This window comes from Fusarium mangiferae (assembly GCF_900044065.1).
Source record: "Fusarium mangiferae strain MRC7560 genome assembly, contig: FMAN_scaffold005, whole genome shotgun sequence".
Classification (NCBI taxonomy): Eukaryota; Fungi; Ascomycota; class Sordariomycetes; order Hypocreales; family Nectriaceae; genus Fusarium; species Fusarium mangiferae.
Genome location: NW_024573925.1, coordinates 699,139 through 727,032, shown reverse-complemented (window position 1 = coordinate 727,032; position 27,894 = coordinate 699,139). Strand labels below are relative to the sequence as shown.

The window sequence follows — 27,894 nt, the reverse complement described above, 5'->3', positions numbered from 1 at the left end:
TGCTCAAGCGACACAAAGCTAGGAGTGGCCCGATCTGTCATCCACTGCCCACTAAGTTCTCTCGGCTGGTTTAAGCTCTTAGCCACAAGTCTGAGCTGCAAATAATACTTCTAACTCACAACTTAGACATCCACTGCTCACGTGGGCTCCTTCAGCTACACGCCATGGCAAATTTCATTTTGTAAACCGATCTAGCACAAGATTAGTCTCGTGGCTGAAGTTGTTACTACATCTGCAATACGGGTCAAGACCCTGGGAACATGCTGCACCAGGCCATGGGAGGACCAGGCAATTTTGGTGGCATGAGCCTATTACTACACACGAGTATAAAGAAGCAACTTGGGCGACCGAATCTTTCCACTGAACAAACAGCAACAGTAGCTTCGAACCTTGACATCATCAAGCGTATGTCAAGTACACTGAGCAAGAGCTGTGGGTTAATTTCAACAAGCTCCCACACCTATCACGTGTTAAAAACTCATGTTCGAAGCTCGTGTATGCCAGAGGCTTTCAGAGAGCTGAGATGCTGTCCGTCTTGCTATGGAGATTGAACCAAACTGCGGAACCTCTCATATTAACATATCGCCGTGAAGCCGCATAACTATCGCCAGCCGAGTAACTTGCTAAGAAAGTATTTCTTTTCCGCCACAAATATACACATCCCTCAACTATTCACACAAGGAGGCCTTTATATATCAATACGGGCCTTTACGACAACACTGAGAGGAGCGAGTCATTCGTATCTGACTCTTTGCTGTCAAACACAGCATCATGTGCAAGTTCAACCCCGGCACGTCAAGTCAGCACTCTCGTACCTTTCAAATACAAGAAGCCTGAGATAATAATTATCCCTTCTTGCTCTTTACAACAGACAAGCAGGAGACCTTCCCTACGCAAAGGGAGCTGTGGGTGGTCCACGAACGGGTCTCCTTATGTCTCCAAAATCACACATGATGAGACAGTTTCGTGAGTCAGCCTGACTGAACTGCTCACATCAATTCCCTCAACGCCTAAAGACTCGAACTTTTATGACGTTTAGGCGACCGTCTCTTCAATATTCTCGAAAGAGCTGACATTGGTTGAAAGAAAGGGTCGTCGAATCTTGCCGCATTGCATGGGATGCCTTGCCAGTTTCGCATCTAGCTCACCTCTGCCTCCATTCAACGAACATGGGGAAGAGGAGTTCCCCGAAATTTCAAGCCTTGAGATGATTCTAAGCATGAGGCTGGCTCTTCATCTTCCTAACACTCCTGGAACCTCCACTACCTTAATTTGACCCGACTTGGTGCAACAACTGTTTTGGGGGTCCATGAATGCCTTTCCCAAGTGGTAACAGGGAATTACTTCTTCATGGCAACACTGAGAATCCCAGGAGACGTCCAAAATCCCTTTTTTGTTCGCACAGAGAACCTATCACAGCCGTTGATCTACGACAGGCATATTTTCACGAACTAGATGCCTCAGCCCTACGGCCAGGTCTGCAGCACAAAGAGCTATTCCAAGTCCTGTAATCAAACCCAGATGTTGCCAATAGATGAACGCTTTTCGCCTCAAAAGAAAAGAATCGGCCACAAAACAAGCACTGGAAGATGCACCTCATTGTTATTTTAAATCAATTCCCACACACAGCTTTACACGATATAAAGTCCTTGAGAAGTATTTTGGAATCAGAAACCATATCAGAACCACTGGACATGACGTTCGAAAGCTTGCGCTCTGAGAAGCGTACTCAAAGTGACGGCGTTTCTTCTTGTCATTTTTACTCCCTGTCCTGTTCGAGATATCCCAGCGTTCTGTTCATAAAATACCTGCAACTTTACTGCATTTTCAGCATCTGCGGCTCGCTCGGCTGAACAATCAACTACACTGAAGTGTCGGATATCGACATACGTGGGGACGGAGACGAGGAGAACGATTTGCAAGTCAAAAGCAATCACGACGAAGATGGCGATTTTTACACCGGGCTGTCTCTTCAGACGCAAGGTTTCACCTTGTTCAACGCCTCTTCAAAAGTATTCACTTTACTTGTGAGAATATAATGATCACCACCAGAATCTGGATGGTTTGAGTCAGAAGGAGCGAGATCTTCTCAACAAGCCCAAACTCATGCCTGATGCGCTTCTTTTATCAGACCCGAAAGGTTCTTTGGGGCAACTGAGGCTTTAGTATCAACAGACTTTCATGACACTTGCCCTTCTATCCTATCACATCGATCCAGACAGTCTACGACATCGCACGATGAATTTTGCAGCAGCGGTCTGGACTTTGAAAATAATCATCGTTTTGGATCGATTCTTCGTAGTAAGTTGGCGCTCTGGGAAGACCTTGCTTGTGAGAGCTAACGGGGAACAGCCAAGTATGCCGACAAGGCACAATCGATCCTTAACGAACTTCTGCCATAAATTATCTTGTCAGGATCCTTTATACACCAGGAAAAGCATAGCCGCTCATTGTGGACAACCAGAACCAGATTCAGTACAAGCATGCACCGCAAGTATTCCACGATATCTGGATGATCGGGATACTGGCCCGTTGAACATGGAGTGAAGGTGAACAAAAGTTCATTGAAGAGAATTTCCGTCTCAAAACCGAGCTGTTATTTTAATTATTTCGGAAAGCCCTGATAGTGATATCTTTTACTTAGCACTTTATGGCAGCCTTTCAGTATAGCCTACAGGATTTACCTGCGATGTCTATTATACCAATTCCTTCCAATCATCCGATGGACAAGAATCAAGTCTGGCCACCTTTGTCTTCCATGGGTATATGGACAGTGTTTGCAAGCAATGGCCGGGTGCCCTAATCCCGATGGAAGAGCAGTTCGTTTGAAAGTATCCCGGCATTTGCATGCATTCAATTGTTCTCTTCGTTTTCGAACTTCAGTACAGGGGACAGATGGGAGGTACTATGAGCACACACAACCTGCCCAACAAACGGCTTCATTCCTCGCCTTCAAAGGCCTCACACCTCGCGCACACTGCACGGTTCGCTAGAATGTGTGCCCGCCAACACCCAGAGATCCCTACCGAACAGTTGAACTTTTCATCGACAGCATGTTGCTAATAGCGTGTTCTTCCAAGAAAATTGACTACAAATACCGTTATACTTCTCTCTGTAACTACAATAAACAACAGATCTTCCGAACCCTACAGCACTCAGATACAAGGAGATAGAAAACAAAATGTTTCAACTCATCAAGAAGCTCTTTACACGACAGAGTTCTAACTCTGACAATGAACCCAGGGGCGCTTTTCATAGATTCAGCCAACTGCCTCAGGAAATCCAGAACTTGATCTGGGCATATGCTCTCTGTGTTGATGCTCCGCGGGCGTACTTCGTGGATGTCAAGGACTTTTCTGGGTGGCCAGGGGAGCTCAGAATCGCACACTCGATCCCTGCAAGTCTCGGTAGTCTCCCTCTCCCGCCTGCTTCAAATCTCGGAAGTGATTATGACCTGATGCGAGTTTGTCGAGCATCGTATCAAGAGATTATTCGCTGCTGGACCCTTTATCGGCCAAAGGTTCCCGCACGCATGTTACTCGACAACTCGCATGACAATGCTATGAGGGTGAAGGAAATCAGCAACCTTAACATCGACGCAGCCAGCGACTTGATCATTGTCGAGAGATGGTGTCACGGCAATACCCGTGTAAGCGAGTTTCAAGGCGTCCGGGATTTCTGGCCGCCGAGGGGCAATACATACGACGGTTTAGTAGACATCCGAAGGGTAGCTATACCGGTTGACAAGAATCTTAATTACAACACTAATTGCCGTTATCTGAAAAATCTGAAAGCCGTGTTTCCTGGACTACAAACACTATATTTCTACATGCAACCAGCTCAACTGGTTCCACTCGAATTGCGCCACAATCGGATGCCCGCTGACTCCCTCGCCGCTCAGCCATGGCCAGGTAAGGAGCCGCCAGAAAGCTTCAGGGCTCGCGGCCGCATATTCTACGAGATCAGTCCTCGGGAGATGAAGCGCGCTGGAATTAACACGGATTTGTATGTTGAACCGTGGCTGAGGTCGAGGCTGAGGTGGAGGGGGAGTCCGAATGGCATAGCTTGTATTAAGTTCATCACTTGGCAATGGATCCAGTGATTTATTCACTGAGAGTTATGGATTTTGAGTATTGAGGTGATTCCCAACACTTGGGCATAGACTGGACAGGTTGGCGTTTGAGCCTGATGATGGAGTGCATGTTTGGTGTTTCGGAGTTACAGTCTTGGGCTTTATGATGATGGTCTGAACATAGAATCAAATGAACAACCATAACAATACCTCCATTGCTCTCATAGTATATCTTTTGATCAGGAATAGTGACTCTTTTTAACTATGTTCCGAGGTAAATCTGTTCACACTAACAGCTCATGTAAGTGGTGCACGTGATGCGGCAACCAAACCGCAGAACAGCAGTGCACGTGATCGCATGGAAGCTGCTCGGCAGTCCAGCAGCACCTCTTTGCGTACCTCCCCTCCATCGCTATTATACACGGCGAAACCGGAGCTACCTTATCAACTTTCGGTTCGTCGCAACTCATACAATTTCTCGAAAGCAATTCCTCTCTATTCTTCTGTCTCTAAATTAGATCGTTGATTTCGAAAACCGCATAAACAATACACGAAACGCCAGTTCCTTTACATCCGAGGCATCGAGTGCCATCATGATATCGACCCCGCCACCCCGCTCACTGCGCGACAAGTGTCTCGAGCTGCAGCAAAAGGTCGAAGCGTTCATTGCTGAGGAGGCTGATACACAGACATTGCGCGATGTACAGAATCAGGTTCGCAAGTCGATAGAGGTCGTGGATGAGGCGTTGCAGAAATATCGGTGCGTTCGTCGGATGGGAAGGTCGGATAAGGGCTGACGGAAGCAGACCGGAACAAATATCGTTATCATATAATGGCGGAAAGGACTGTAAGTCGCATAACGAGGGTCTGGGGCTTTATCACAGTCCCTTTCACGGCCGTCCATGTCTCGGCGACAAATACTAATCATCCCAGGCCTTGTCCTTTTAATCCTCCTCCTCGCTCGCATGGGCCGACACTACTATTCCACATCCGACACGACCAACGGCACTTCCGAACTCACACCCCCCGAGAAGCTCCAATGTGTATACATCGTCGCGGCGCATCCCTTTCCCGAAGTCGACACCTTCGTCGAGACATCCAGTGAACAATACGGCCTCGAAGTCGCGCGCTACGTGTTACCGATGAAGAAGGGGCTAGAGATATACCTTGAAGAGCGACCGAGTATCAAGGCTGTGTTTGTGGGAACGAGAAGAACGGATCCTCATGGCGAGAACTTGACGTTCTTTGATCCGACGGACGCTGGCTGGCCGTCGTTTATGAGAATACACCCTGTTATTGACTGGCATTATGGTACGACCCTCCCCATGGCCCTTCGGCGTTATTCCTACAGGCGTACAACAAACAATTGCTAACTTATCTTTTGACAGTTCAAATCTGGGCTGTAAGTTTCCACCGCCACTATGCGCCGAATGAACTAACATGCCAAGTTTATCCGACACCTCGGCATCGAGTACTGTCCCCTATACGACCAAGGCTACACGAGTCTCGGCGGTATAAAGGACACGCATCCGAACCCCCATCTGAAGAAGCAGGGTCAGAACGGAGAGGGTTTCCGACCGGCATATGAACTAACTCAAGATGACGAAGAGCGACTGGGTCGCGATTCATGAGGTGACTGTATTTGTAAGACATGTTGATGTTGCATAGGAAGGCATTCTATAGAGCATAGACTCGTGGCGTTTGGGTAAATCGTCTCACCATCTCATCGCATTTAGCTATCACATCGCTTCTGTGCCTGCCAATCATGCGCTTGCTAGACCTCGTCTACAGGCACCTGGTCTACATACTCCTCAAGCCTCTTATACGTCTCCCTCCTTATGTTTGCCGCTTCAGCAACATGTCCTTGTTTTTGCAGAAAGGCTTCTAGCTGCCACATGTCATGTATAACCTGCGGCGAGGTACTGGAGTATCCAAATTCTCGCAAGGCAATCTTGTTTCGCATTCTGTCCGCCACATCGACATCCAACCCGAGTTCTCTATCAACGTCCACAAGTACCTTCATCAAATAGGCCATAACCCTGGCCTGAAACCGTGTGTGGGACTGCAGTATCTCCTCGCTTGGCTGTTCGTCAATCTCGTCAAGAACCCGACTCTTGAGTAAACCCAAACGCACAAGGCTTGCTATGTTTGACTCTCCAAATGTCATTGTGCAGCGATGCTGTATTGCTGAGACGCAAAGCGCTTTTGTGATCTGGTAGTCTCTCGGTAGTTCTGTTTCCTCCTTGGAGTTAGAATCGTTGAATAGAACAGCCTGTTGGAAATAGGAATCCTCGTGTGGAATCTTGCTCTTCACCGCTGAGAACCACTTATCAAGGCCATCCAGTTGATCCTCGCCAAGTTTAATACAGGAAGATTCCCAAACGAGGCGGTAGTACATGACCAACAGTCTCGAGTCGTAGTTTCTGCATATAATATCCGCATTCAAACCCCAAGCCTGCTCCAGAAGTTTCATTTTCTCAAGTGTAGCATGCTTCTCCCAGAGATACACCGCTTTTTGCAAGCTTTTCAGCATCTTGATAACGGGATGTTGCATCTCATGGGTATTACTCGCCAGCTCAACTAGTTGCATGAGAAGCATACCAAGAAGCTGTGTCTGACCAAGACGAACCATGTGATACATAATTTCCAAGACATTCCAGATGAATAAAGGCGCCTCGACCTGTAGCATATTCTCGATGTCTAGAAAGGCCTTTCGGGTCAAACGGCCTGCTAGAACGCCTTTGCCGCGTTGGATGAGCTCAACGATGGTCCGGAAGGCGAAACTTAATCCTTCTGGATCATAACGGTTGATTTTAGCAGTTCGTGGTGATGAATGGATGTTTTGTAGATGCAGCCCATCGGTATAGAGAGATTCATAGAATGAATTGCTCCAGTCGTGTATGCTTGTGAGAAACTCAAGACTACTTGTCTCCAGGGGATCTGGGCTCGGAGAGAGAATAAGTGACTGACGGTGACATGGCATAGCGTTTGGCTTCTTTTGAGTCTCCGGTGTGTTTTTTGGAGTCGGTGTCTTGCTCTTGCAAGCAGTCTTCACATTTCTTTGTTTTGATTTATAAAACCCCCATTTTGTGAAGCGTCTCTTATACATCTGAACACTAGTTCCTAGGTGAGATTTCAAGAATACCAGGGAGATGGGTGACCTTACGATGCCTTGAAATTATGCTTCTCTTCCATGATCTGCATGATATGTCGAAGTTTTCTTCGATCTTTCATGTACAATCTCTCGATAATGGGATAAACAGCTGTCCATTCTGCTTCTCCGTGATGCATTGAGATGACCGGCTTGTTCGGAGGTGATGGTGGATCAGAGGGAGGTTTGGCTGCGAGCAGGGTCGTCTTGAGCACCATTTTTGCAGGTTTCATTGATAGTTATTGAATTATGAGTTCGAGAGGAGTGAGAGGCGGTATATCTCTTTGAGGGAGGGTGATAATGGGCATGAAAGGCATGATGAAAGCGGCGCATCTCACCTGAGGAAGTTAAGGTGGCTGACTAAACGCGGGTAGGCCAATAGGGTAGGTTCAAGCAGTAGCCCATGAGGATTTAGCAAACATTCTTTCATATGACAATAGAATTTAAGGGAACATGCTTTAAAATAAATTTCGCTCTAGTTTATCTCAATAATTTATTATCTTCTCTGTTACGAGCCGAACGTGCCTTTTGCGAGAATTAAAAGGCCTGTGAACAATATTTCCGACACTTGTTGTATCTTGATGGCAGATATGCTGTGGACGGAGGAGACAGTTTCTTCATCCTGCACTGGTCCTTGAAGGGAGAGCCAAGAGATGGGCTGTACGACTGGGCGATGCTGACTATATGATTGCTAACAAGACGAGGTATCCTGTGCTTATGTCTACCGAGTCAGGATAGAAGATTACGGAGACTGTATGGAACAAAGGTTTGGAAGAACTCGAGATTACAGCGGCTCTTGGCAGGGCAGACTAGCAGTTTAAATGCCCGCTTGAAGGAGCCCCTTGTACGAATTGGGCACTATACAAGACTTGATCGTGTAAGTTGGACTGATCAGTTTGATGAGATTCAGCCGGGGCTGATGATATGATACTTGACAGATTCACTCCTCCAGCTAAGGGACATTAAGCGAAATCATAGACGTGCGATTGAAAACCCCACCGATAACCCCATCATCACGTTGAGATGAGACGAAAAATAAGCTATCACCAACGGCTTCTAGCGCCGGGTATCTGAAACATGAAAGGGGTGGATCAGGATCATCTTATCTTGTCGGCAGATCGTGGCTCAACACAGGAATTTGAGCCATTTGCTTGTTCTACTCACTCATATTACAGTTTGTCTATCTGCCAAAAAGATCGAAAAGGTGTTAGAGTGCAGATAAGAAGGGTACCCAAATGATTGTGTCTGTGTTGTTGATCATCTGCATATTTAAGCGCCACGCTCAGATTTATCCGCCCCGTTCCTGAACTAACAATCTGTTCCTGGACCTCCCCCTACATGGATAATTGGTCAACAACAGGGCAACATGCAAGGAACCAACAATCTTGACATTGCCGAACATCCAATGCCAATTTACCCGGGTAATCAGCACAACCTGGGCCGATCTCTTCGTCACGATACGCTATCACCATTGCCAGTTTCGGTCCCTGGCCCGACAAAATATGCATCCCTGTCACAGACCTGAGACGAAGCGGGACATGCCAGGGGACTTGTACCACAAATTACTGACGGAAGATATTTTACCGTAAGGTTAAAGGACACAAAGGCTCCCGTATAGACGTATACAGATGGGACGATCTACATGGGCTTTAATGATGCTGCAGCGGCTAAGCTGGAGGTGTACGCATGGCTAAGCTAACGAATGGATATATATCATGATCTCGGGTCCCGCATCTATACTCGCTTCTTTCTTATTAACAAACGCGAGTCGTTTATTAACATTCCTTCCTTCTTTTTTCCCTTCTTTCAGTAGCCCAAGAAAAGCAAAATACACTCATTTTGTTTGCCTTTCTAACCCTACTACACACTCCTTTTTTTCACAAAAATGCACAAGACTACACTCCTTGGACTTTTGGCCTCGAGCCCCGTCTCGGCCCAGCTTCACAGCCTGGCGCAGGCCGCTGGACTCAAGTACTTCGGCTCAGCTGTCGATAACGGATATCTCAGCGATGCCCCCTACAGCAAGCTAGCTGATGACGTCGAGGAGTTTGGACAGCTCGTTCCCGAGAACGGACAGAAGTGGGAGACTGTTGAGCCTAGGCAGGGCGATTTCGTTTATACGACTGCCGATGTTGTTCCGGATCTTGCGAAGAAGAATGGGCAGATTTTGAGATGTCATGCTTTGACTTGGCACAGCCAGCTTCCTACCTGGGGTGAGTGATACTGCATGTTTGGGCTGGGGTGTTGTGCTAATGGATATAGTTTCTTCTGGTGCTTTCTCTGCTGAGGAGCTCACTGAGGTCATCGAGGCTCACATCGCCAACGTTGTTGAGCACTACAAGGGCGACTGCTACGCTTGGGATGTAGTAAACGAGGCCATCGATGACAGCGCTGAGTGGCGAGACAGCGTCTTCTCTCGCACCCTGGGAACTGACTTCCTTGGCATCTCCTTCAAGGCTGCCCGCAAGGCTGATCCCGCCGCTAAGCTGTAAGTCCTCCTCTCTTCATGATATACATGTGTCTGACCTTTTAGGTACTACAACGACTACAACCTTGAGCAGAACGGCGCCAAGACTGACAAGGCCGTCGAGCTTGTCAAGCTTCTCCAGAAGGAGGGCGCTCCTATCGACGGTGTTGGCTTCCAGGGCCATCTGATCGTCGGCGAGACTCCTTCTCGCTCTGAGCTCGCTGCTACCTTCAAGCGCTTCACTGATCTCAACGTTGAGGTCGCCATCACCGAGCTTGACATCCGCCACGAGTCTGTCCCCGCTTCCGCCGCTCAGCTGAAGACTCAGGGTGATGAGTACGCCAATGTTGTCGGTGCTTGTCTCGACACCAAGGGCTGTGTCGGTGTTACCGTCTGGGGTATCACCGACAAGTACAGCTGGATCCCTGGTGTCTTCGAGGGTAATGGCGAGGCTCTTCTCTACACCGACGACTACGAGAAGAAGCCCGCCTGGACCAGTGTCTCCAGCCTTCTCGCCGCTGCTGCCACTGGAGCTCCTGCCACTAGCTCTGTAGCTCCCGTTGAGACTACTGCCCCTGCTACCACCCTCGAGACCAAGACCAAGCCCGTCTACACTGTCCCTGGCACCACGAACTACATGAACACCACCGCTCCTCAGACCGAGCAGACCCGCACTGCTCTTGCTACTGAGACTGATGATAATGATGACGACTGTGCCGAAACCGAAGCCCCTTTCCCTACCTATGCTATTCCCACCAACGGAACACAGGTCTACCCTACCAAGGCTCCCGTCGACGATGACTCCGATGATGACTGTGCCGCGACCGAGGCTCCCATTCCTACTCAAGCCCCCGTTCCCTCCGGTGACTGCGATGAAGATGATGGCGAGTTCGAGCCCACCGTCGCTGCTGTCGAGCCCACCACTCGCGTCCCCGTCATCCGAAGCAGCTCTGCCTACACCTACAAGTGGAACACCGAGACAGCTGCTCCCCAGGTTCCAGCACCCACAGGCACTGCCCCTGCCTACCCCGTTGGAACTGGCTCTGGCGGTGTCGTCAAGCACTACTACCAGTGTGGTGGTAAGAACTACAAGGGCCCTACTGAGTGTGAGAAGCCTTTCAAGTGCGTTGAGCACAACGAGTATTACTTCCAGTGCGTCTAAGGTATATAATTGAATAGGATTTGGGTGCTTTATTCTTCATTACTACATGTACATAGTTATCTCTACATAATTTAGAGTTCCTTGCTTGAAGCAGGAATTGTTGCAAATTTCGTCCCATACTTGTAGTGATTTTGGTGACACGAAGCATCTTTGTCGGCGTCTTGAATTAGCGAGACATGAGCTCGTTTAGACCGTCAGTATTCCATCAGCGATCTACATTGAGAATCAGTACCTGTAGTTGGTCCCGGAGTATTTGACTTACCAGTCTGCCCCATAACTTGACTACGTCCATTCTGAGATGAGGAGGGAACCCCGGTCTGAGTCTCACAACCTCATTTACAAACTTTTTGAAGTTTATGTCTGTCATGTACACAGAGAAGTCCTCATTGTTCATGATTTCGAGTTTAGCAAGGATGGTACCTGTCACATTCCCGATCGAGAGCTCACGCATGTCCTCGGTAGTGAGATCCATTACATCTGTCTTCGGTTCCTATTTAGCATATTTAGCATTCCTGTCTCTTCCTCCTAGCAAAACCATAAATTAACTTACACCGTAGACCTCCTCACGTACTTCTGCAGCCCAATTCTTCATGAGCCAGTACGCCATCATGTCTGGGGTACCAGATCGGACCCTCACAACACAGTATATGAACCTGTGAAACGCCCAATCGCAATGGAAACATTCGCTGAACTTGTCCGCGTCCATTTTATCGAGCTTTTCGAGACAATCCTTTCTTGGACCGAAGTGGGCAAGGCTCAATAATTCGCTGTTGCTGAGGAAATTCGGGTCCGGTTTGAACAAAACACGATTCTGTAAGTCTGAAATCAGATTCAATGTCTAACGAGCTTGGGGGAGGGATCCATACCATGTTGTGTGCTGGAGTTACGTGGTGCAACATCTTAATCGAGAAGAATTGGATTCGTGTTATTGAGAAGTGCGTCAGAAATATTTTAAAGAATAAGAAATTATAAGAAAATGCTAAACTGTTGGGTTTATATATCTAGCCTTACATCTTTATAGACTTTTCCTGAAGGTTTTGTGTACTTGGTATATTTTGTATGTGTAGGCGAAGTATTTTGAAGTAAATCAGGAAACTTTAGGACTTTCTACTCCCCTTCGCTTTCTGTCATACTGTTTTAGTTTCTCTGTATTGACGCAAAAGCATATGTTCTAAGAAAGCTCTCTAGAGGTCGCTTTCCGTTATATGGTTCATTATCATCGGCTTTAAGCCGAGGTTGATGACTTGTCTACGAGCATATACAGACCAATCTCATCTCTGGATGGTATTTTCGAGAAGTTTATCGTTTTCAATAAATTCATCCCTCATAAGGTTCGCGTAGAGTGAAGCCTAGCAGACAGGGGGGTATGAGAGGGTTTCGGATGTCTTCTATAGCGATTGTACAGCCCAGACAAGATATCATTTCATGGTTGCCTGTAGTCGTGTTAATACCGAGAACTGGAGAAACAGACATTAGTCTTGAGTGAGAAAGTAAAAGAATCCTCAGTCAGTTCTGGGATGAGATGAGCCTTGTATCTTCCAACTGACCTTCCAGAAGAATCCCAAGGTTTATCATCCAGTCAACCTACAATCCGGGAAATAATATGCCACTTTGTGTCGTAGAAGTTCAGCTCAATAAGCTTTTTCTTTACATCAGCACTGCACTGAAGCCTGTAGAAAGAATGTTATCACATAATTTCGCCATGATTCATTGAGCCATGCTATTTGACTCTGGGCATCAAAATTTGTTACAAGCAGAATGCCAATCAATATATCTTGATAGTTCTTAACATTAGCTGAAATTGGCCAATCACTATATAGGCCTTAAGTGTATGCATGCGGGTGGCATTGTGACTTCTAAATAAAGTCAGGGGCAAAACTTTATGTGAGTTTGAAGACTTGTAATTTGTTCATCCTTAAATAGGGTAACGAATCGACTTTTTAGATTCCTTTATTTCTTCCTAGAAAGAAACTTTCGTTTTGTGCAGAATCTGCTTCTTTTGCCTTTTGCTTCACATCTCAGATTATGCATTTAAATGCTCAACTTAGATTCACGATGTTACTTAACTAATATTCTATTGGATGAATGCGTTATACTTGACCTTCTGAGTCATCCCACGGCAGTGTCTTTTTTGTATCTACATCCCATAATGTATACATTGCTCTCCTTTAAACCTTCCTTGGCCGGGGGATTGGAGGCACCTTCTTATACGCCTCCAAGGTCGGCCAAAGAGTCATTATCTAGGTTTTCCTCTTATCAGCTTTATACTGTAGCAATTGGTCAGACATCTTGGTATAATGTCTAAGTTGTAAGCTAGAAGTGTTATTTGCCGCTGAGACCTGTGGCTGAGAGCTTGATCCGGTCGAGAGAAGATAGCCCTCCTTTAAACTTTTCTGATACTTATATAATCCCCTGCCATGCCCTTCTTCCACATAATTTCTTCTTTACTTTTAATCATTCTCCAAGTCTCTCTTCCCAATCTTTTTCTGTTTATACACAACCATCCCACCTTCATCACTCACCACTACCAGTCCAAGACATCACCTCTATAAACAAGCAACAATGTCTATATCAAAGCAAGACATGAAGTACCTTGCCAACGGCAAGGTCATTACCGAGGAGGCCCTCATTACCATCGCGGCAGCCAAACGCGATGACTTTGAGAAATGGTGCGGGACTCGCCAGTTCCAGCACTTTTTGATGAGAGCTCGGCTCGGGAGCCCATCAGATCCAATGACCCTCCCACGTCTTCAAAACTGGGCAGCTGACGAGATGTTCCATCTCAGAGTTAGTCTCTCGTCTGGGGTGCAGTGTACTCATGCTAACATGTACGTGCAGAGCTTAGAGGAGAGCCAGACACATACTGGTGGGAACCTTGGTTAAGGGACAACTTCCAAGGTTCCCACAAACAAGAAAAACATGGCAGATGTTAAAGAAGGCCCTCACTTTGTTGGTGATGACCTTATCGCATTTGCTTAAGAGTCTGGGCGCATCTGTTTTTTCTTTTCTCTCTCTTTCTGTTAGCAGGAGTTGAAGTCTGGTGGAATTACTCCCATAATGGGATCCGCATTATTTTATACGACATTATGCCAAACATTGTCAATTTGGCCCAGATCACTCTATTTCTTTTTAACTTGAATACATTTGAACACAGGTTCAGTTATACAGACAATTAAGTTCTTTATTAAAAATGTGTATTAACGTTATGAGGGGGCGGGTACAGACAAACCCCACAATCTTAATTCTGGTGTAGCAATATATACACTATATCAAGTCCCGAGCACGATACGGCAGAAGTATGGTGAAAAAGTCATGTCTACATCTACTTACAACATACTAATACACTACAAGTTTTCGAATCAATTAAGGCTAGTGCCATCAGACATGCCCAGGCTCACGAGGCTTCTGCATCGGGCACCCCATCCAAGGCTACAAAGTCCCTCAAGCGCAACGCGGAGCACGTAGATAGAGACGACAAAGGTAATGGAGGTCCTGAGGCTTCTGCATCAACCACCTCACTAACACCAGCATTGCGGATCTTATTCGGCGATCTTCCCCAGTCAAGTGCGACGAGAGAAAGGCCTAGCGACGTCATCATCACTGGTTGGTTAGTTAGTTGATAAGAGATAAGAAAATGTGGAAAATGCAAAAAATACATGCGACGGAGACAGGATTCGAACCTGCGCGGCCGAAACCAAAGCATATCGTCATTTCGAGTGCTTCACCTTAACCACTCGGTCACTCCGCCGTCATCTTTAAACCTTGACAAAGAAATTCGTGCTATGATGCTAGTTTGTGCGGCTGAGCATATCTTGAAATCTACCAGCTAGAATTCCGTAACATCCAATCACTTCTTCATCAAAATTCCCAAAGTGCTTACACCTGCTGCACTTATTGTACATTGCATATAAGACTGCAAGGTGTATTCATAAAGAATCACCATACTAGCTAGTTTCATAATTGGATTTGCCCCCCAATAGTACTAAGCTAATCTAGAGGTCCTGAGCGACATCGTCGTCTTCACAGCACAGAGCCTTACTACCAGTCCAACAGCAGCTGCCATCACCACATTGACTGCGTCCCCTCTCATCCCAGCCAGGCTCACATTCGCCTGCGCAGTAAGGAGCAGTGCCCTCCCATCGACAGCCAGCAACACCAACCTTGTCCTGCTCCTTTACCAAGTCCTTAACAACGTCCTCCTCTTCACAGCAGAGGGCTTTGCTGCCAGTCCAACAGCAGGCGCCATCACCGCATTGGCTACGTCCCCTCTCATCCCAGCCAGGCTCACACTCGCCTGCGCAGTAAGGAGCAGTGCCCTCCCACCGACAACTAGAAGCACCAACTGGTTTGTCTGGCACTAGTTAGTTGAAAGTGCCACTGGAGTATGCAAGTAGCTTACCGATAGCTGTTGCTGTAACTGCAACGGCAGCTGTGATAGAAATAAGGATCTTGAGAAGCATTGTAACTCTAGTGAGTTAAACGACACAGCAGGTTGCACTTGTTGGCTTTAAATATAACAGAGACAAAGAGGCAAGGTTGCTATCAGATTGAAGTGCATCTTCTTCCCTACTTATACCCTGGAGTCTCCCTTCTCAAAGTCGAGGATCAAGACTTCATTGTTGATCATATCAAAGCGTATAAATTGTGGCTGGCTGAATATGACCGTTTCGTGCATGTATCAGTTGCTTGGACCTCGAATGAGGCCAGCCCCGCTCCGGTGAGGATCGCTCAGCGAATGAATCTCAATTCAAGATGAGACAAAAGCCTGGATAGTATGTGATCAGCTCTTCTACTCCCTGAAATGCTGTTCATGTCTTGTTTGGGTCGATCCAGCTGAGAGCTGAAGCCTATCGTGACGTTATGAGCCTTACCTGGCGGTGATATCGAACCTGTCACTCCTGCCGCAGACACTATTGATGAACTAGTAGGGGCTCTGCCACGTCACACGGGCCGTCGGCTAGAGGCCTTGGACATACTTATCCTTGGTTGCCGTATTATTTATTCACTTGGTTCCTCCTCAACATAAGTTAACTCAATTCAATAGCGCTGGGGCTCACTTTTACCCCGCAAATTGACGGGCTGAAGCATGTGGGACAGCCAGTCACATCACTCGCTGAAGATACCCAATGGCATGGCTCAATTGACACAACCCATCAAAGAGCAGTTACGTTTCTTCTGTAAGAGAATAGCCAAGTCAAGATGATATCGTCATATGAAATCATTGGTGTTCAGTTCAACTTGGCCTGCAGTAGCTCATGTTCAACGAAATTACCCATCCTCATCATCCCCACGTGTATCCCCCTAGTCCCCCCAAACCACCAACGGACTTACACCAAAAGCCCCTCCAAGATCTACACTCCAACTCCACGTGCATCAAATCCGCATCGTCGTTGGATCTATAACTAAACCTCCCGATCCGCGCCGATAACCATCTTCCATTTTTGGTCACCGAGGAGCCGCAAAAACACTCACGCGAGTTATATCCGTCTTGGCTTTATTTGAATCAAGCTTAAAAGGAACCCAATGTAACTTTAAACTTTTTTCTCCGGGCTCAGCGGTGCTCGAACATCTCCCAACATGGTTGCTACGTCTTTTATTGTTCAGTTGGCTTTTTTGCCTTGTCTGGTTCTTGGTTCTTCGCTTGCGCCGAGGGCGAAGGAGTTTGACTATGATTCCTTGACGCTTCGTGAAGTTGGTGCTCGCAACACTCTTGTAAGTCGTCTTCAGTGGTTAGTGGAGTGCGTTGCTAAGTTATGGAGGACTGGCGTGTGTGGCTGGAGAAAGATGGTCAGCCTATTTCTTTCTGGCACGACATTCCATTGTACCCTGAAAAGGGCAATAATCGCATCGTGAGCTACGTTGTTGAGATTCCCCGATGGACAGACGGCAAGATTGAGACTCGCCGCGATGAGCCTCTCAGTGAGTCTTGGATACATATAGAAAGGGCAATTTTGCAATACTAACTGATTCCAGACCCCATCTTCCACGATGACAAGAAGAAGGCTCCTCGTTTCGTTGAGAGCGTCTGGCCTCACAAGTCTTACCCATTCCACTATGGGTCAATCCCCCAGACTTGGGAGAGTCCCAATTTTGACCACGATTTCACTGGGTTCCCTGGTGACAACGATCCTATTGATCTGTTCGATATCACCGAGACGTGAGTCTTCTTTCCCGAATGAGAAGCAAAGACTGATCTGTATGCAGACCTGCCCACGTTGGACAAGTTAAGTCTGTCAAGGTCCTTGGTGGCCTTGCATTGAACGATGTGAGTCTAGTACATGGCTGGCAGAAACAAGTTGCTGACTGATGCGTAAAGGGTGGCGAGACTGACTGGAAGGTCATTGCCATTGACACCAAGGACCCTCTCGCTTCTCTGGTCGACTGTAAGTACCATCGTTTCTCTGATCAACACAGGCTAACTTTCCCAGCCGTTGAGGATCTCGAAAAGTACCGACCAGGTCTAGCCAAGACCTTTTACAACTGGTTCACCGTAATCTCTCCACCCCTTTAGCCAAAGTCTCACTAACACTATCAGTACTACAAAGTTGCTCGCGGCGACAGTGTTCTTGAAATCGTTGGCGGCGACTACCAAAATGCCAAGTTCATGGCCAAGACCATCAAGAGCAGCCACGGCGACTGGCAGGATCTCGTGCGCGGAAAGGTTGACTCCAATGAGATCAACTACAACCAGACCAGCACCAAGAGCTACAAGAGCTATGTCAAGAGCAAGGATGCTACTAAGAGGTTCGACATTCCTGCCAAGTCTAATATTCTTCCTGCTGCGGAGAGACCAGCGAAGTATGATTTGTGGTATTACCTTGATAAGGACTACAAGTTGATTCAGCTTCCTAAGAACTAAGACAAGGGGGCACGACTTGATGCTTGCAACCTATATTAGAGTATTATAATTCTATAGAACATATTTAAACGCATTTCCCATATCTTAATGCCTCTATCTTAATTGAACTTGACTGTCTCATAAGCGCTCTTGGCCCTGATGGTCGGCCCATACTTGAACAAAACCCACGGCACTGGCAACAAGGCCAATGCCACGAAGGCCAAAAGACTACTAGCCCAGTCAATACCCAGTTTCTCATACACTGTTTATGTTAGCCATTATTCGCGCAAGATGGGGATAGCAACTCACTCTGAATCGTGAACAGCGGAAAGACTCCCGCGAAACCATAGCGTGCCAGACTGTTGGCACTAGCAGCGCTTGCGACAACACTTCCATGATAAGTATCAGTGATATACTGCATGGTGCTAACAAACACACAAAGGTTCCCCCAGGCAAAGATGATCATCGATGCTGCGGGACTTGCCCAAGAGACACCAGGTCGTGCCGTCCAAGCAAACCAGAACAATCCAATTGGCAGTCCGATACTTCCAATCATTGAAGGGTAAAGACGATGCTCGGGTGGGATCTGATGAGGAGGGTATTTCGGCGCTTGCTTTCTGTACAGTAAAACGTCGCAGAGAATAACGGTAATAAGCCCGAGAAAGCAGCCGATGACGATGGACAGGAAGACAAGGCCTGACTCTTCGATGGAGAACTGGTAGACTCTTCCAAATGTGTACGGCACGGCGGCGAAGAAACTGAAGAGAGTTCCGAATTCTGCTGCAACGTATAGACAGATGAATCCAGTGATAGGCTCCAGCAGGAGCATGCGAATAGGTCGAACAACTGCCACGAGGGCAAACATCTTGAGTCGAGCAGCCATCGGCGGCGGAGGATCAACCTTCATTCCCTTCTTCTTCATGAGTCGTCGCTTAATAACCGGGTGGAACGTCTCCTGCGAGAATGCAGTGATTATCATAGCCAGTATCGAAAAGAAGAGCAACGTCCACTGCGTCCATCGCCAGCCCTTTCGATTCACCACAAAAGAGCCTATGACCGGTCTAAGGAGAAAGTCAGTCGGGTTCTCAACACCTCCTTTCCATGACTTACCCCAACCCCGGACCCAAAAACGGCATGAGGATGAAGACTGCAGAAACAGGTCCTCTGTTCTTCGGCGTGAACGTCTCAGACAACGTCCCCGGCGCAACAGCCAAAACAGGCGCCCAGCATAGACCCGCCATGAATCTTAGAAAGCTCAAACCTCCAATGTTGTGCACGAAGCCCGCGCCCATAGTGAACAGTGCGCCAAGAGGAATACTCGCTGCGTAGATGGGATAGCGGCCTATGGTTTCTGATAACGGACCGCCGATTACAGGCCCGAAGCCGAGGGCCAGGACGTAGAGTGTCAGAGGCAGGAGGGCGACTGTGCTGCTGACGTTGAATTCGATCATGAGTTCTGTTCGAGCAGGACTCATTATTGATGTTCCGATTGATCTGAGATGTTAGTATGGGGTAGGTATACTCGGTATGAGGTGGACTTGCGATAGAAGACCTGCTGAGGATAGCATCACGACTTGAAGGGCTTTCTTCCACGCTGGCCAGTTGAATGGATTATGAGGACTATTATCCCAATCCAACTCATCAGTGTCGTTCTCGACCTGCTCTTTCGGTCTCGCAGCCTCAATCTCGCCCTCCGTCGCAGAGTCGTTCCCAAGCGACGCATCGCCCATGATACCAGTATCGTCAATCTTCTCCATGATGAGGTTTGTTCGGTTTCAATACCTCAAATCCATTCTTGACGCTTTCCTTTATCCTCCATCCAAAACCCCGACGGATTTGTAAATCTGGATGTTATTATAAATTGCGGAACTGGTGCCGCGTTGGAGATTTATGTGATTCCCCCGTGCTGTTTGTATGATTACTGATCAGCTTCTCAACGCCCGTTGGTCGCGCGCACCCTGTCGCTGCGAATAGCTCGGCTTTGAGATTAATGATCATAGTCGCGGTAGTAAGCTTGGCCTATTAATTGTGTTGATTCGACCGATTATAAAGCTTTGGGGTCAGTATTTGATGTTGTATGCCTCGGTTATCCATCGTTGGAAGGATGGCATCATTGTCTTTGCGATATAACCAGCAGCCAAGCACTATTCCCGTCGGTTAATACTATCTCTGAAGGGCGTATACAACATTTCATCATATTTCGTTCTATAGAGCTTAGAAATCACCTCCGTGCGACCATGTAAGAGTTGGTATTGACTAGGACAGTCGTATTCGCATCGATGTAGATGCCTCGAAGTCCAATACAGCACCAACAAAGTATGAACAGGCCAGCAAAACTCCGACGGAGAATAACTAGCTCAAGCTTCTATATCCCCGCACTTGGCCTTGACTCTTTATGGAACTGCTCGGCAGTTGGTCGTCATTGGAGTTACTATCCATAATCACAAAAGCAACATACTCAGCAGAAGAATATCTTCACAAGAAGAGAATACCTCCGTCCCCCCATTGAACACCATAGCGATAGGCAGCTATATTATGATGACAATCAAGAACAGAGACAAGAAATATCTCCAATAGCCACGTTATTGTCTGCTACTGGCAAGTTACTGAACGTCTGCTCAGCCCATGACTGGGACCTACCCTAAATCTAGGGACAGTACATTCTAAACCTCTACTGACGCCACAGCAGTTTCAAACCGTCTCTCGATTACTTTGGACGAACTCTAACCCCTTTCCTGGTCCTAAACTCAATTGCATCCACATTCAAAAATTGGTTAAACTTACACGCAGGGTAGCATCATCAGACTCATCACGCAACCTGAACTTTATCATCAACGTCAAAACTCATGCTATCCCTATTATTCATAACGAGATCATGCCCCTCATGCACGTTGAACAAAAATACAAAAAATTGTTTCCGATTTCAGGCCATTTGTTTAAAAACCCTTACACTCCCATAAACACCATTTCAAGTAACCCCAATTTCAGAGGGAGGAGAAGAGGTATTGCCTACACCTCTCTCCTGGATGGTATAAGTTTTACAGTAAAATTATTAAAAAAAAAGATGATTTCAAAAGCCGTCCGTATCATGTCCGCCTTTTCTAGTACTCGGTCTCATTAAAGCATTTTCATTACTTATTTAATCCTTCTGGGCCATCAGGTCTCGCTCGGAGATGAAGAACTTTGGCTTCTCGTCCATGAATTGTTTGTGGAACATCTCCAGCAGCGCACCGGGGACCTGCTGGCCGATGACCACCTTGATGTGGTCCTTCTTGCCGGTCCAGAGATGCTTGATGAACTTTCCGTCGCAGCCAGATCGACTCTCGGGGAAACCGTTGGCTTCAGTGCAGGGAAGATCCTTGATGTCCTTGGGGTAATCGTAGCGGATGTAGGTACCGAAGCCACCCTGGTCGGTGGGCTTTCCGGGGCGGTTCTTTCGGAACTCGACACAGTCGGGGTGCTTGCCACCCTCGTTGGGGCAGTCCTCCCACTCCTTGAGGATTTCAAAGGTCTTCTCGTTGTTCTGGAGAACGATGAAGCCGGTGTTGAGGTAGACCTTGTCGAACTTGTCCATGTTGTTCTTGTGGTGAGGATCGTAGGCAAGGGCGAGAGAGTTGGTATCGGGGTGGAGCTGCCAGTAGTTCATGAGCCACTCAAAGGGAAGGTCGAGGTGGTGGAAGACGGCATCGGAGTCAAGGAAGATGCAGGCCTTGTGCTTCTTGAGGATCTTGGACAGAATCGGGGGCTTCTTCCACGAGTTGCGGCGATCCTCAAAGGGATCGGTGATATCAACGTAGTAGTACTTGTAACCGTGGTTCTTGGCTATTGAGGGGTTAGTGACACAGACAGGTGACTCGGGTAGGATTGTACGCACCATAGAGCCAGTGGTTCAGGACACCGAGGGACAGACCGTGGGTCTCGTCAGCGCGGTCCCAGCTCATCAGACCAGGAGAGAAGATCTGGCCGGGCTCGTCGAAAGGTCGGTTGTCAAGATCGATAATGCAGAGGTCCTCGCCAATCATCTCAGTCCACTTGGGCTCGGCGGGGAGCTCCATGGGGAAAGCACCAAAAGGAGCGTACTTCTTGTCGGCAGGGCTGATGCGGGCCTTCATGATGTAGTTGAAGTAGTAGTCGCCGAGCTCGGTGGAGGCGTTGGAAGGGTGGTCGGGTTTCGACATGGCGCCATGCTCGGGTTGCTCGGGCTCAGTCTTCTTGGGCTCGTCGTGGTGAGGCTCATCGTGGGTATCACCAATGATGGATGTCTCGGTGTCGGTAGCGCTATAGCGAATTCGTCAGTTTTTTGGGTCTTCGCGGAGATTAGATTACGCAAGTCAACTTACACGTCAGCGGGCGGCTCCCACTTGTCGAGATGGTTGTAGGCCAGGCTAACAAAAGCGACCAGGAAAATAACGGTGCCGGCCATAAGGACCGTCGACCGGTTTGTGCGCACTTGTCCAAACATTGTGGGCAAGCTTCAACGCTTTCGACGCGTGTATCTCAACGGGTCTGGAGTATAAAGTCAAGACGACGTAGGTTCAGGGAGAATTGAGTTGAGTGAGTGAAAGGTGCCGACAAGGACACAAGAAAGCAGAACCCAGAACCAGAATCTCGAACCTCTCAGCGCACGCGACGTAAAATAAAAGAATTACGGGAGGTTGAAGAAGAAAGAAAGACGAACGGTGAAGAAGGAAGAAGGCGAGGAGAGGAAGGGGAAGAGAGAAGCTGAGTAAAAAAGAGGAACCTGGTTTCTGATAAGGCCAGAAAATGAGCAGGGGGGAACCAGAGAGACAAAGAATGGCCTTTAGGTGGGATTAAATTAAATAAAAAAGCGGACAGGGGCTGGATGGGGGGGCGATGGATGAGAAGGAGGAGGAGCTGGAGAGGTTGAGGGTGAGGGAAGCGAGTTATGGAGGCGGGAAGATGAGGGCCCGGGCGTAGGTTGCAGGTTACAGGGGCTCGCAATTAGCGTGTGTCTGCGCTAATGGATGGATCATGGCGGCTTTAAACGTGTTTTTGGGAGGGGCTGAGTCCGAGTGGCGGGACACCTCAAAAGGCTCAACTCACTTTTTGCGGGAGCCAATCCAATGCCAAGTGAATCAGGGGGCTTGGACTCGAAAACTGTCTCCTTTTTTCTCTCTTGTCTGTTACTGTCAAGGTTGGAGAAAGTCATCTTGTTCAATTCATGCCAGCCCCTTTAACAGTATAGTCAGCCAATAGGCTTTGTTCCTATGGATGTTAGTGAGGTAAGCTTAGATCTGGTAGAGAGTCCCCCCTTTCTTTATTCTCTGCTCGAGTGCGTCATCACGTTATCCTCTCCAATGTAACAAGCCAGTGAGTCAATCTACCAAGGTTGGAGAATTGAGTTTATAAGACTTGCATCTCATTGCTGATGGATCAGCACCATCAACACTGCCAACCACTGTGACGAAAGGTGCAACACAGCGAAAGAACCAACAATATTTGACAACTCCCATATTCACAATTCACATCCCCCCTGCAGAATGCATCTCGATCAACCTATTGAATGGCATTCCCCCTCCGGAGAGCCGCTTGCATGGTTATCCATGCCGTGATCTAACCAATCAAACAATAGCTTATCTGCAACGTCTCGCTAGGCGGAAATTTGGCTTGGCTTGTAATTTTGAACAGAGGCCAAAAAAATCGCCCCTCGCATTGAATTCCTTCAAGGACAATGCCCGAGGTCATGGTTTGTTCAGCGGAGAACCCTTACCGTTGGGAGGAATGAGGTTATACTCCCTTGCAAAGATTATCGATGTTTGGGGGTGCTGGGAGGTATTTAGGCTTGATCTCCCTGCTGAAGGGCTGAGACAGAGGATTTACATGAGAGACAAGACAGTCCCTTGAATATGCATGTCTTGGAATATCGTGAGTACTTTCTACAGCTGTTGAGTTTTGTAGATAAACGAGGTATTGTATCGACTTGATGGTTCATACAAACATCCATACAAACGAACAAACGCACGGCTGGCAGAATGAACCTGGACCTGGGCAAACGACCTGTCACTGATAACATCCATTGGACCTTTATTTTATCTCCATACTCCACCAACTCGGCCCTCCTCCGCCGCATCCCTCCTCAGCCCCAACCTGGAACGATCTCCGACGGGAATTAACAGCATTTGAACGACCATGTTTGGTCTCATCCTCCCTCATGAGTGTGTCTTTGGCTCAGTGAACACTTCAGCCATCAACTAACACGAAGCATGTACTGTGCTGAATGTACCTACAGCATTATTTTGATCAACGTCCTCACAAGGATGAAACTTGCCAAGCCGGTCAGCACTAGGCCGTTATCCGTTGATGTGCTTATCCTTCTCTTGGCGAGGTCGTATCTCTGCACCTCGACTTCGTATGAAAGAGTAACGAGCAACGTAGCAGGCATCGTGTGATATTCTTCATAATGCCCTATCCTATTCTCCGGTGTCACTCTCGCGCCGGTCTTCCCGTCAGCCCATCTGCCGGGCCACGATCTAAACATGGAAGCTCCTAGCCCGCCCGATGCATTGATTCCAATCAGATCTCATGTAACTCATGCAGCCGCTTATCATTGGTGAGTTTTATAACCTTTTTACGAAACGTAACCTTTTCTTATTTAAAATATAACCTTCTTCAAAAAGTCTATCGCCCGTGACCGCCAGACAGAGAAAAATGCCCCGCCCCGTCGCGACAAAAGATCCAGATTTTTAATTTGCCCATCTCTCGCAATTTAACGTCGCCTTATAAGGGACGTCCCGGGACTGTTTCCGATTTATTGGTCATGGCTCCCCGTCGCTTGTCCACTTTCTGTAGGCTGTCGCTGCTGTAAGCTGACAGTGACAGTATTACTGGGGGAGCCCTTTTAGTATAAAAACTTATCTTGAAGCCCCTGAATCGTTCGAGAACAGAGTCTTTTGAGAACTCTGTCTCCTCACTCGGGGCCAGGTGGGATATCGCTTATCGACAGTGAGATCAGTGACCATGACATTGATGAAGAAAAATGTATTTGCTTATTACGCATGTTTGCCCAGGTTACGCGTCGAGCTCACGTCAACGAGGCGATAGACGTCGCGAGACACGTAATGAATGTAACGGAATTTCTATACCAAGTGCTGACCGATATCTACAACTCGTTCTACCCAACGCTCAAAAACGCCTGACGGACCCAACAATCAATGACCTTGCGCAGAAATACGATGGCACCAATCCCTTCCATGCGCCACTTGATAATTACAAAGTTTCGTCTCCATCACAATACTAACAAGTCCGGCGATAGAGATTCCACCACTGTCGCTGACAGTCGTTGCTCCAAGACTAAATTCTCTATCCTCAGGCGGCACGTTCTCCATGATCTCGGCGAAGCAGTTGACATAGACGCCTCCACCTAGCAAACCTTCCCAGAATATTATGATAAAGACAACGTAGACTGATGGAAGGAAGAAGTATACAGCGTGGAATGTGAGAAGGACAAGGTTCGCCACTTGCAACATCGAGGGGAGGTATAAATGGTGAATACGTATAAATGGCGTAGATGATCGGGAGATAAAGACGCCGAGTTGGTAGAGAAACCCGTACATGGGGTAGAAATCTCGAAACTCATCGAATGGCGACTCGTCCAGGGGGAATAGCAATGTTGGAGCAACTCCTTGGTTAATCGTGTACTCGGCTACGTACACTAGTAGTAGCGGGAGCATATATGGGACAAACAACACCTTCACTTTCTTCAACCTGTCTCGCATCGTGAGTGTGTCTTGCGTGCTATGCGCAGAGTATGCAGTCGCCGCGACAGACGGCCCAGGAGCTAAGAGCGCCGACGAAGCAGTTCCTTCATCCATGTGGTTCACGTCCTCATCCTCTAGATCCGGGATGGCATCGTAATCTTTCCGAGTCGTGCCCTCCCTCAGAGGCCCAAGCGGCAATATCACGAAGAAGCTGATGAACATAATTGCAGGGAAACATGCCGAGATTAGCAAACTGCTACGCACGCTCAATCCCCACCAGTCCGTAAACATCACGTAGAGACCTGCGCCGACCAAGCCTGCAGCACCAGTCCCAGATCCCCAGCCCGCAAGACTCATCGGGCCGTAGAAGTGTGTTAAGCCAAGAAAGCTCAATTCACCGCCGCCAGCGCTTATACTCGCGAGGACTACACCGACGAGCTTGATGGCGACGGACTGCGTGCGTGGTGTTAGGGCTACCATGAGCATGCCAACCACGGACAGCGCTATGAATATGAGGACTCGCATGCGATACGGTATTCGATGGATGAAGTACGGTGCGATCAACTTGGTGAGGAACGAAGGAACGACATCGGCGAGGAGGACGACGCCTTTGGGGATGGAACCGACGAGGTCTTGGGCGGCGGAGAGGATGATCACGTAGAGGACATTGTTGATGAGGCCTGACGCGACTGTTAGCTATAAGCCGAGGATATTTGAGGTGAAGTCATACCAAAAAGCCAAAAGGCTACAATGACCTTCGTATCATGATGGCCCATGATAGCTGCAGCTCTGGCTTTGTATGCAGCCCAAGATGACGAAGGCGTGCCTGGCATAGGGAGCAATCCAGAGGCAGACGGTGAGATACCGGACATGGCGACGACGATCAGCACTCTTGTATTCGTCTTGAGAGCACACACGACATCACGTCTTGCGAGGAAAGGTTGAGGTTGGAATTGCAATGTTGCTGATAGGAAGTCGTCGAAGTTTCACATTTAGCGGCTGGTCACGAGATAAGGCCAAGGCCTCATGACGTTGATCATGCTTTAAATGATGGCGGCTCTAGCGGGAGCCACAGTGGGGGCTATTTGATTCACCGAAGCTTCACCTCAACTTATACAGCGATCACGATGCAACAGAAGCACAAATACTGTGGTCGTAAATCATGGCGGTTCAAATTATGAACATATCATATCATACAAGCGCCCGCTATTAACCCATCCGTACCATTCATTCCATCCCATTCCGTTTTTTCGTTTCGCTCAAGGTCGCTCAGCTTCTCGGCTAGCCTCAATCACACTCTCAGGAGCAATGTTACCCTCAGCGGAGATGCTGTCAGGAACACTCTCGGGCTGGTAGTAGTCCTCGCCCTTGAACTGAGAGCCACCGGGGCCGGGAGGATTGCGGCCTACATTGGCGCGCTGGGCTTCCTGGCCCCTTGAGGCGAGATCGTCAGCAGCCCCGAGGCCGGAGGTCTTCTTGACGTTGGCGCCGACAACATCGTTGTCGTTGTAGCCGCCGCGCTCGTCGTTGGCCTTGGAGAGCTTGTCGAGAGGACCGCCCTCACCCTCGTAGTGCTGACCACGGGCTTGTCTGGAGAAATTAGAGATTATTATGTCTAATTTTGGTGGATGTTCTTACCGGCCCTTATCATCGACGATGCCACCCTCGCTGGGGGGGATGCGCTTGTTGTAGCCAGCGTTTGTGCTCAGCTCATCGCCAAACTCAACCTGAGCGCTCTCAAACTTGTTCTCAGCATGGGGGTTAACACCCGCGCCCTCAACGTCCTGAGGACGAGCGTTGCCGGTCTTGGCTTGGTAGGTGTTGAGGTCCATCTCGGCCTCCTTGGCGATCTGCTCGTAGTTGGACATTTTGAAGTGAATTTGTTTGTTACAAAGTTGAAGAAGAGCTTGTGTAGTTTGCTATGATGGGATCGTAGTGAAGATTGTAATGCAGACAAATATTTGTTCCTAGAGGTCTCTTATTTGTAGTGGTGAAGAGGTAACAGTGATGTCATTCATATGAAATCATATCCTTCACTCGATGATTTCATCGCGACGATTGAATTGTGGGAACTGAGCAAGCACAAGCCGCCTCTGACCCATTTTGATGGAGACGAAGGAATCGTTGACCTTGAAAAGAATAAGTTTTGCCTATAAATCGAGATCTATCGTGAAGGGTGCTCACACGACATCGCCTTGGCAGACAGTGCTTATCCAGGTGCACACCAGGAACCCGAGCGATCTCCGGAGAAGGAAATGTAACTTGACTTACTAATGTTGGACGGTAGATTTGTTTAACACCACACTATCATATTCCCCAAACCGTTTTCGTATAACAAGCGAGACTCGTTGCAGGTAGGACGAAAAAAGTACAATAAAGTTGTTCAAGGGGGATCGGGACAACAAGTCGACGCCACCTCTAAGATACAGGATGATGTCGAGATATATGCTGATCTATGTCTAGGTATTGCGCTGGTATCTTCTACG

At 48.0% G+C, this 27,894-nt stretch overlaps 12 protein-coding genes and 1 non-coding gene across 13 annotated transcripts; 5 read left to right on the top strand and 8 right to left on the bottom strand.

Annotated features, from left to right (window-relative positions):
• Positions 1-3,181: 3,181 nt before the first annotated feature.
• FMAN_07177 (uncharacterized protein) lies at positions 3,182-4,102 on the top strand (the record flags this gene model as incomplete). Its single annotated transcript, XM_041830769.1, has 1 exon — positions 3,182-4,102. One exon carries the CDS (start codon positions 3,182-3,184, stop codon positions 4,100-4,102), a length of 921 nt encoding a protein of 306 aa, XP_041681399.1.
• Positions 4,103-4,665: 563 nt separating this feature from the next.
• On the top strand, positions 4,666-5,703 carry FMAN_07176 (uncharacterized protein; the record flags this gene model as incomplete). Its single annotated transcript, XM_041830768.1, has 5 exons — positions 4,666-4,832; positions 4,879-4,919; positions 5,006-5,383; positions 5,461-5,474; positions 5,521-5,703. 5 exons carry the CDS (start codon positions 4,666-4,668, stop codon positions 5,701-5,703), a joined length of 783 nt encoding a protein of 260 aa, XP_041681398.1.
• A 143-nt stretch (positions 5,704-5,846) lies between these two features.
• On the bottom strand, positions 5,847-7,441 carry FMAN_07175 (uncharacterized protein; the record flags this gene model as incomplete). The annotated part of the gene is made up of 2 exons (XM_041830767.1): positions 5,847-7,188; positions 7,239-7,441. 2 exons carry the CDS (start codon positions 7,439-7,441, stop codon positions 5,847-5,849), a joined length of 1,545 nt encoding a protein of 514 aa, XP_041681397.1.
• A 1,667-nt stretch (positions 7,442-9,108) lies between these two features.
• FMAN_07174 (putative endo-1,4-beta-xylanase) lies at positions 9,109-10,852 on the top strand (the record flags this gene model as incomplete). The annotated part of the gene is made up of 3 exons (XM_041830766.1): positions 9,109-9,436; positions 9,486-9,711; positions 9,757-10,852. The coding sequence occupies 3 exons, from the start codon at positions 9,109-9,111 to the stop codon at positions 10,850-10,852; spliced, it is 1,650 nt and encodes a 549-aa protein (XP_041681396.1).
• Positions 10,853-11,038: 186 nt separating this feature from the next.
• FMAN_07173 (uncharacterized protein) lies at positions 11,039-11,459 on the bottom strand (the record flags this gene model as incomplete). Its single annotated transcript, XM_041830765.1, has 3 exons — positions 11,039-11,065; positions 11,115-11,342; positions 11,403-11,459. 3 exons carry the CDS (start codon positions 11,457-11,459, stop codon positions 11,039-11,041), a joined length of 312 nt encoding a protein of 103 aa, XP_041681395.1.
• A 1,955-nt stretch (positions 11,460-13,414) lies between these two features.
• Positions 13,415-13,785, top strand: FMAN_07172 (uncharacterized protein; the record flags this gene model as incomplete). The annotated part of the gene is made up of 2 exons (XM_041830763.1): positions 13,415-13,639; positions 13,693-13,785. The coding sequence occupies 2 exons, from the start codon at positions 13,415-13,417 to the stop codon at positions 13,783-13,785; spliced, it is 318 nt and encodes a 105-aa protein (XP_041681394.1).
• Positions 13,786-14,511: 726 nt separating this feature from the next.
• Positions 14,512-14,600, bottom strand: tRNA. The gene is given in 2 exon segments: positions 14,512-14,555; positions 14,564-14,600. It is a non-coding gene; the product is annotated as a tRNA-Ser (tRNA).
• A 244-nt stretch (positions 14,601-14,844) lies between these two features.
• Positions 14,845-15,312, bottom strand: FMAN_07171 (uncharacterized protein; the record flags this gene model as incomplete). Its single annotated transcript, XM_041830762.1, has 2 exons — positions 14,845-15,203; positions 15,252-15,312. 2 exons carry the CDS (start codon positions 15,310-15,312, stop codon positions 14,845-14,847), a joined length of 420 nt encoding a protein of 139 aa, XP_041681393.1.
• A 1,117-nt stretch (positions 15,313-16,429) lies between these two features.
• FMAN_07170 (putative IPP1-inorganic pyrophosphatase, cytoplasmic) lies at positions 16,430-17,711 on the top strand (the record flags this gene model as incomplete). Its single annotated transcript, XM_041830761.1, has 7 exons — positions 16,430-16,564; positions 16,612-16,771; positions 16,826-17,009; positions 17,057-17,117; positions 17,169-17,235; positions 17,281-17,342; positions 17,388-17,711. 7 exons carry the CDS (start codon positions 16,430-16,432, stop codon positions 17,709-17,711), a joined length of 993 nt encoding a protein of 330 aa, XP_041681392.1.
• A 98-nt stretch (positions 17,712-17,809) lies between these two features.
• Positions 17,810-19,420, bottom strand: FMAN_07169 (uncharacterized protein; the record flags this gene model as incomplete). The annotated part of the gene is made up of 4 exons (XM_041830760.1): positions 17,810-17,952; positions 18,000-18,751; positions 18,801-19,184; positions 19,233-19,420. The coding sequence occupies 4 exons, from the start codon at positions 19,418-19,420 to the stop codon at positions 17,810-17,812; spliced, it is 1,467 nt and encodes a 488-aa protein (XP_041681391.1).
• A 1,409-nt stretch (positions 19,421-20,829) lies between these two features.
• Positions 20,830-22,152, bottom strand: FMAN_07168 (uncharacterized protein; the record flags this gene model as incomplete). The annotated part of the gene is made up of 3 exons (XM_041830759.1): positions 20,830-21,512; positions 21,565-21,968; positions 22,031-22,152. The coding sequence occupies 3 exons, from the start codon at positions 22,150-22,152 to the stop codon at positions 20,830-20,832; spliced, it is 1,209 nt and encodes a 402-aa protein (XP_041681390.1).
• A 2,707-nt stretch (positions 22,153-24,859) lies between these two features.
• On the bottom strand, positions 24,860-26,280 carry FMAN_07167 (putative protein BTN1; the record flags this gene model as incomplete). Its single annotated transcript, XM_041830758.1, has 2 exons — positions 24,860-26,088; positions 26,139-26,280. 2 exons carry the CDS (start codon positions 26,278-26,280, stop codon positions 24,860-24,862), a joined length of 1,371 nt encoding a protein of 456 aa, XP_041681389.1.
• A 387-nt stretch (positions 26,281-26,667) lies between these two features.
• On the bottom strand, positions 26,668-27,276 carry FMAN_07166 (uncharacterized protein; the record flags this gene model as incomplete). The annotated part of the gene is made up of 2 exons (XM_041830757.1): positions 26,668-26,998; positions 27,047-27,276. The coding sequence occupies 2 exons, from the start codon at positions 27,274-27,276 to the stop codon at positions 26,668-26,670; spliced, it is 561 nt and encodes a 186-aa protein (XP_041681388.1).
• Positions 27,277-27,894: the final 618 nt, after the last annotated feature.